The 6,337-nt window shown below is 48.1% G+C and overlaps 1 protein-coding gene across 2 annotated transcripts in view; it reads right to left on the reverse strand.

Annotated features, from left to right (window-relative positions):
- RAB11FIP3 (RAB11 family interacting protein 3) overlaps positions 1–5,627 on the reverse strand; it is a 75,964-nt gene extending 70,337 nt beyond the window's left edge. For both annotated transcript variants that reach the window (XM_032460679.1, XM_032460678.1), the window contains exon 1: positions 4,614–5,627. In XM_032460679.1, the coding sequence (XP_032316570.1) occupies positions 4,614–5,201 (588 nt within the window). In that variant the 5' untranslated portion in view covers positions 5,202–5,627. The remainder of the gene's footprint in view (positions 1–4,613) is intronic.
- Positions 5,628–6,337: the final 710 nt, after the last annotated feature.

A 6,337-nucleotide genomic window follows, 5' to 3' on the forward strand; every position in this document is an offset into this window, starting at 1 on the left:
GTCAGTGTGGTCTACATGTTATTAAATTCCTCCTATATGTTAGGTCTTACACTGGAATAATCCCTAACGATGCTGAATCTTCCTTGGTTATATTCTATAAACCTTTGACTTCTATTAAAGTATAGTTCACCCTCCATATCTGTGTTTCACATCCACGGATTCAACGGACCAAAGGTCAAAAATATTCAGGGGAAAAATTCCAGAATGTTCCAAAAAGCAAAACTTGAATTTGCCCCATGTTGTCAACTATATACATAGCATTTACATTGTATTTAAAACTGTGTGGCATTTACATTGTATTACATAAGTAAAATGAGGATGTTTTAAAGTATATGGGAGGATGTGTGTAGGTTATAAGCAAATAAACACCATTTTATATAAGGAACTAGAGCTTCCGAGGATTTTAGTATCCAAGAGGGGGAGTGGCGAGTCCTGGAAAGCAATACCCTCCATACAGGATAAATGTATACACCTGAGATCCTCAGTTTTTAAAAAACAGGTAAAAGCAGGTTCATAACAACAGATGTGGAACTATACCATCTGGGGACAATGAAACATTTATTACACATATTTTAATTTACATATTAAATACTAAGTAGTTATCTCTGGATGGTGGGATTATAGGTGATTCTCATTTTTTATTTTGCTTATTTGTATTATTTCATTTTTTAAAACAAGGAACATCTATAAAAATGAGCTTCTTCTACCCAATATGATCTCAATTACATACTTCTATAGAAAGTTGTGTGTGTATGTGTACAAAAAAGTCTGGAAGGAAATGCATTAAAATGCTAATAGTGTTTTTCTCAAGACAGTGATCATTTTTTGCTTTATATTTTATACCATTCTGTATTCTCCAGTTTTTTTAAAATAATAAGCATGTATTACATTTACATTATAAAAAAGGTGTTTTTTAAGACACTAACAAAATTGCCTGTAATTCAAGCACAGACAGGATCATCTGCCTTTTAACAGTTCATCTGCACACAGACCCTGACACACACACTAGTTCCTATATGCACCTGTTCACGCACACATGCTCATTCTCTCTCACTCACACATAGACACACACAAATCCAAGGCTAGGACAGAAACTGCAAAGGACACTGAAGCAACTAAAAGGTGCAGCCAAATGTCCCTAGGGAGTTCCAACTGCCTACCAGCAGAGGTGCAGGAAAGAAAGGCAGGGAGACCTGTGCATCAACACTTCCTTCAGCAGCCTACATGCAAGTACTGCGAATGGCAGACAGACCACAAGGTGACTGAAGGGCATTCAGTGCTCCAACGTGAAGGGTTCTCTGGAAAGAATCAGTGACTGTTAAAATATAAATGCTTATGTGAGTGCTGTAATAAAATGTGAAAATCTTTACAATTATAATTAATTTCACTGGAAAGCAAAACCAAAAGAAACTAATCCTTTCTCATAATACTTATAATTTATTTTGCAATTTCCGCCTTCTACATTGGTGTGAGTACAAAACCATCAGTCCTCTCAGTATGAAGGGGTCATGTCAATGAGGAATCTTCAGAGACAGCAGAGACGTTAAAAATAACCTGTTCCAAACTCACAACTAGTGTCTGGCATATATGACTGTAAATTCCTATTTCAAGAAAACACAACCAGAAAGCTCCACAGTAGTCCTCTTTCTCCTCCTGATTCCTGCTAACACTGTGTTATATTACACCACACCTGATCTATCACCAGATGATGTAATGAGATCCAAACACACCATGACACTGCTAAAGAAAGAGGGTCACAAAAGCCATCTGTATTCTGAATGGGAACGGCGCCTATTAAAAATTCAGATAATCCACTTAAATAATTTAAAAAGCTTCCTTCATAAACAGATTACATAAGAGAGAATGAACATGCTATCTTTGAAAATTTGACAGTAACCAGGATAATCTAGTTGCTATCATCAAGGACAGTAATGTGACCAGCCTAAGAGTCTCATGCATTCAGTATTTTGAAATCTCAGGTGGAAAGTACAAAAATTTATCATCTTTATTGCTGTTATCTATCCAGCTTATCCAAACTGTTCCTATGGTTTTTAAAAAAAAATCATGAATGTTTTAAAAAGAGTTCTTATCTTTCAGAGATATATACTGAGCTATTTATGGACGAAATGTCAAGTATGTGCTTCAAAAGATATCTGGGGGTGGGGAGTGGTGAGTTTACAGATGAACCAAGACTGTGAACACTGAGTGATGACTTGGGGACAGGTAGAGTGTTTCAATAGATTAGTCTCTGTATTCTTATATACGTTCAAGATTTTTCATTTTAAAAAATAAAAAATATTTATCATAATGTAGAATTTTTTACTTTTTCCCAAACTACTTCACCGTCAAAGAGTATTTCTTTTCTTTGCTTCTCTATAACGTATTTCAACACTGGACTTGGAAAAGCAAGCCTGAGTCATAATCAAGGCTAGCAAAGCTTACAGACACAAAAATCAACCTTTCATTACCCTGTTAATTATCTGCTCCAAAACAAGAGCTCTCTTCATCATCCCAGGAAGCTCATGTAAGTCAGGTACTTAGATCACAGGTACTTCTTCCTGAGCAGTCTAGGAGAGCAGACAGAAGGGGCAATGCCACAGATCTCCCCAACTCGCCCATCCACACCAAATCCTGAGTCATCCCTGCCTTACCCTTAAACTTAACATTCCACCAGGAGCTATCAGAGCAAAGAATGTTGACTCATTTCTACTTTGTACTAACAAAAATCTCAGCCCCCAATAGCAACCCAAAGTTTTTCCCACTGTGATCAATAAGAATGTTTCAACAGAAGGTGGTTTTCAAATGAAAAGGATTTTATGGAAATCAATGAGATGACACTTTGTGGGAATATTTAGGGCCACCAAACCTAAGCTGAGAGCCATCTAAACCTTAAGAGCCAAAAGACCTAGTTCAAGTCCTAGTTCTGGCACTGACAATCTCTGAGGCCTTGGAAAGTTATTTAACCTTTCTGGGCCTCCAGTTTCCTGTCAAGTAGGATGAATCCTGTCTGCCTACTGTCACCATAAGAAAGGTTGATGATCCAATGAAAATATAAATGAGCCTCACTTAAGCTGTAAGGTAGAGACTGGGGTCAGATTATGGTAAAGAGGAACAAAAGTGCCACTTTCCTAACATCTTTGATTGGTGTAATGATAAAGGGTATGTTTGGAGAAAAGACACATCATGGTGTAACAAGGAAGGGTGTGTTTGGAGAAAAGACACGTCACACTAGTTAAAAACAACCAAGGATACCCAAGGTGCTCTTCAGCCCAGGGGCAAAAAGAAAAAACCATAAAAAAACTTGAACCAGCAATCACAATCCACGTTAACCATACCGGAAATTGTCAGTCATGTATCTATCTCTCTGCCCATTAAACTAAGAGATGGAAGACCAACCTGAGCAATATCTTCCAACCCAGAGCTAAACAGGAGGGTCACACTGACCCCAACATTCAGGATGCCCACAGAGGCTTGCACATCTTCCCAGGCTGAAAACTCAACAAGGAGCCCTGACTCAGGATGAGCCAGTTCTTTACATGACAGCTTAACGGACACTGAACCCTCAAGGGGTACACGGATAAAGGTTCTTAATGTTATGACAGACACCCTAAATGGTAGGGTGTAATTCTACCTCTTAAAGATCTCTTGGTTTAAACATGCATCTGTACACCCACTTAACACCCACTTAAACTGAACACCCACTTAACAACTGTCTGCACGTGTGAGAAGTCAATAAAATACAAAACCTAGCAGATCAGCATTTTAGGGATTTTCCACTGCTAAATAAAATATTTAAACGTTAACACCAGTAATCTACTTAATGTCTATTTGGGTTAACTGCAGAACACACAGTCCTGATGCCTTCTTCACCTTAACTTCTGTAAGTGCTGGAGGGGGAGGAGAGGGAAGGCCTGGGTCTTGAGGCCCACCTCCCAAAGCAGCCACGGCACTGGGAGCTTCAGGGGACACCTGCCACACTGCACTGTGCATTCCTGTCCAGCGTCTCACCTGTCCTACAAGAGTGGAGGTGTCCCGAGTGGAGTTCTACTCGAGTCTGCATTCACCACGGTGCTCTGAGGCTCATTCCCCACCTACCAGGGTTCATCTCTTTCCCCTCTGCACAGAAGGTACGGAAGTGAAAATTTTTAGAGTTCACTGTCTCCCAAACAGTAAGATAACGAATTTACGTAGAACATACGCCAATCACACACAGTAAAGTAACTGCGCTTAAAATAGGTGTCTATTAACATGATCTTCAGCGTCCAAGTGCAGCCTCGACTTTGCAGACCCAAGGAGTGGACTACTTCAGCCAAGCCAGACCTGGGCGCTCAGTTGGCGGAACCGCTAGCACTTACCCATGCAGGGGGCCCGTCTATCGGACAGCCTGGGGACATGTTCCCAAGCCAGGAGCTCCCCTCGAATTAGGAACGATCCAGCTTGTGTGGCTTGGAATGGCAAGGAAAAAAACTGACTCCTCATTAAGTCATAAAGAACCTCATTAAAGCGGGAAGAGGTACTGGCAGAAGTGAATCAAAAGAGAACGCGGGACCCCTAGCCTTAACAGTGCACCCCGCGACCACCGCACGGGGCCAGGCTCCCAGGCTGCGAGTTACCTGCTCTGCCCCGTAGACGGTGGCGAACTGGACGAAGTCCTCGATGCGGACGAAGCCGTCCCCATCCCCGTCCAGGGCATCGAACACGGCCCGGAGGCGGGGGCCATCCTCCGGACACCCCGAGGGCTCGCTCGCTAGGGGGAGGGTCTGGCTGAAGTCCGAGGGCCGGTCGGGGTCCCCGGGACCCACCTCCAGCGCCGGCTCGCCCACCGTGGGCGAGGGGAAGGAAGGGAAAAAATCGACCTCGCCCCTCAGGTGGTGGCTGCGGCTAAAATCCTGCGCGGGGACAGACGCGCTGTGCGGGCAACTTGCGGGGCCGTCACCCTCAGGCTCCGTAGTCCAAGAAAAAAGTGGGCCGAGTTCCAGCAGCGGCGGGTCAGGGTCGGGCTCCTGGCCGGCACGCTGCGGCCGCCGCTCCGGGCCCGCAACCCGCCCGGCAATCGCGCCGACCGCGGGGTCCTGCGGACAGAGCCCCATGCGCGGGGAGGGGGCGGCGGGCGTGCGCGGGGCGGCCGCGGGCCCGCCGGGCTCTGGGTCCGGGCCCCGGCCGCCCGCGGGGGAGGCCGGTCGGCCTGGCTCCATCTTCATGGGCGCGCCCCCGGCCGCGGCGCGGGCCCGCGAGGCCAGTGATGAGGCGGGCGGCGCGGGCGGCAGACAAAGGCGCTCAGGGCGCGGCGGCGGGCGCGGGCATCCCCGCGGCGGCGCGGGCGGGCGCGCGCGGGGCGCCCGGGCTGCTCGGGCTGGCGCTCGGGCCCTGCTCCGCCCTCGCCCATCTTCGCACCGCGCCTCAGCTGTCCTCGGCCCGGCGGCGCGACGGGCGCGGGCCCATGGCGGCTGCGGGCGGCCAAGGGAAACAGAAGGGGAGGGCGCAGAGGGGACGCTGGGAAGGGGGTCCCGGAGGAGGACGGCGAGAAGGAGAACGCTGAAGGGGAAGCGGAGGAGGAGGACGACGACGAGGAGGCACCCGAGGTACCCAAGCGCACGCCGCCGCCCTAGCCCCGCCCTCCGCTGGGCCTGACGTCATTACGTCGCGGCGCCTGCCGGCTCCGCCCCTCTCCGGCTTGCTATAAAGGCAGGCGCCCGGGCGCTGGCGTTGGCGTTGGGAGGTGGTGTGCAGTCCTCCTGTTCTGTTACGTTCTGGCGTTGATGCGCGCAGTGTGGGGGGGGGGGGTGCCGTCGGAGTCTGCTAAGCCCGGTGTGAAGTCTCAGACCCACGTGCGGTGCGGATGGACTGAGTCCTGCGTAAAGCACTCTAACAAATTGATAAGCAACAAACACCATCCTAGTGGAGCGAGGGAAGTGTTTGTGCTGCCCTCCGCAGGCGCCCTCCGGCGGCGCGCGCGCAGCTCCTCCCGGAGTGTGAAGGGGCCCCGAAAATGCGGCCCGTCACTTGTGACCGAAGGAACGCGTGGTCAAACACTGAGACCTTTTTTCAAATCTACAAGGGTTTTTACCGCAGGATATCCAGTGTTCATCGCCACTGCACAGTCAGGCCTCCCAAGCACTGGGGCTGTCTTCGACAACTGACATATGTTTGTCTAGATGTCACTATCCTCAGTGGGGACACAGGGTGTTAGATAGCAATGTAGGCACTTTGCAGCAGGCATGAAAGCGGAGACATGCTACATAGGAGCCGGCGAGCCTCCGGGCCTCAGACGAGGTGCTAAATATAGCCTGTAATGAAATGTATGGAGGAAAGCACCAGCACCAGGTATGTATCATAA

Source organism: Camelus ferus, chromosome 18, assembly GCF_009834535.1.
Source record: "Camelus ferus isolate YT-003-E chromosome 18, BCGSAC_Cfer_1.0, whole genome shotgun sequence".
Classification (NCBI taxonomy): Eukaryota; Metazoa; Chordata; class Mammalia; order Artiodactyla; family Camelidae; genus Camelus; species Camelus ferus.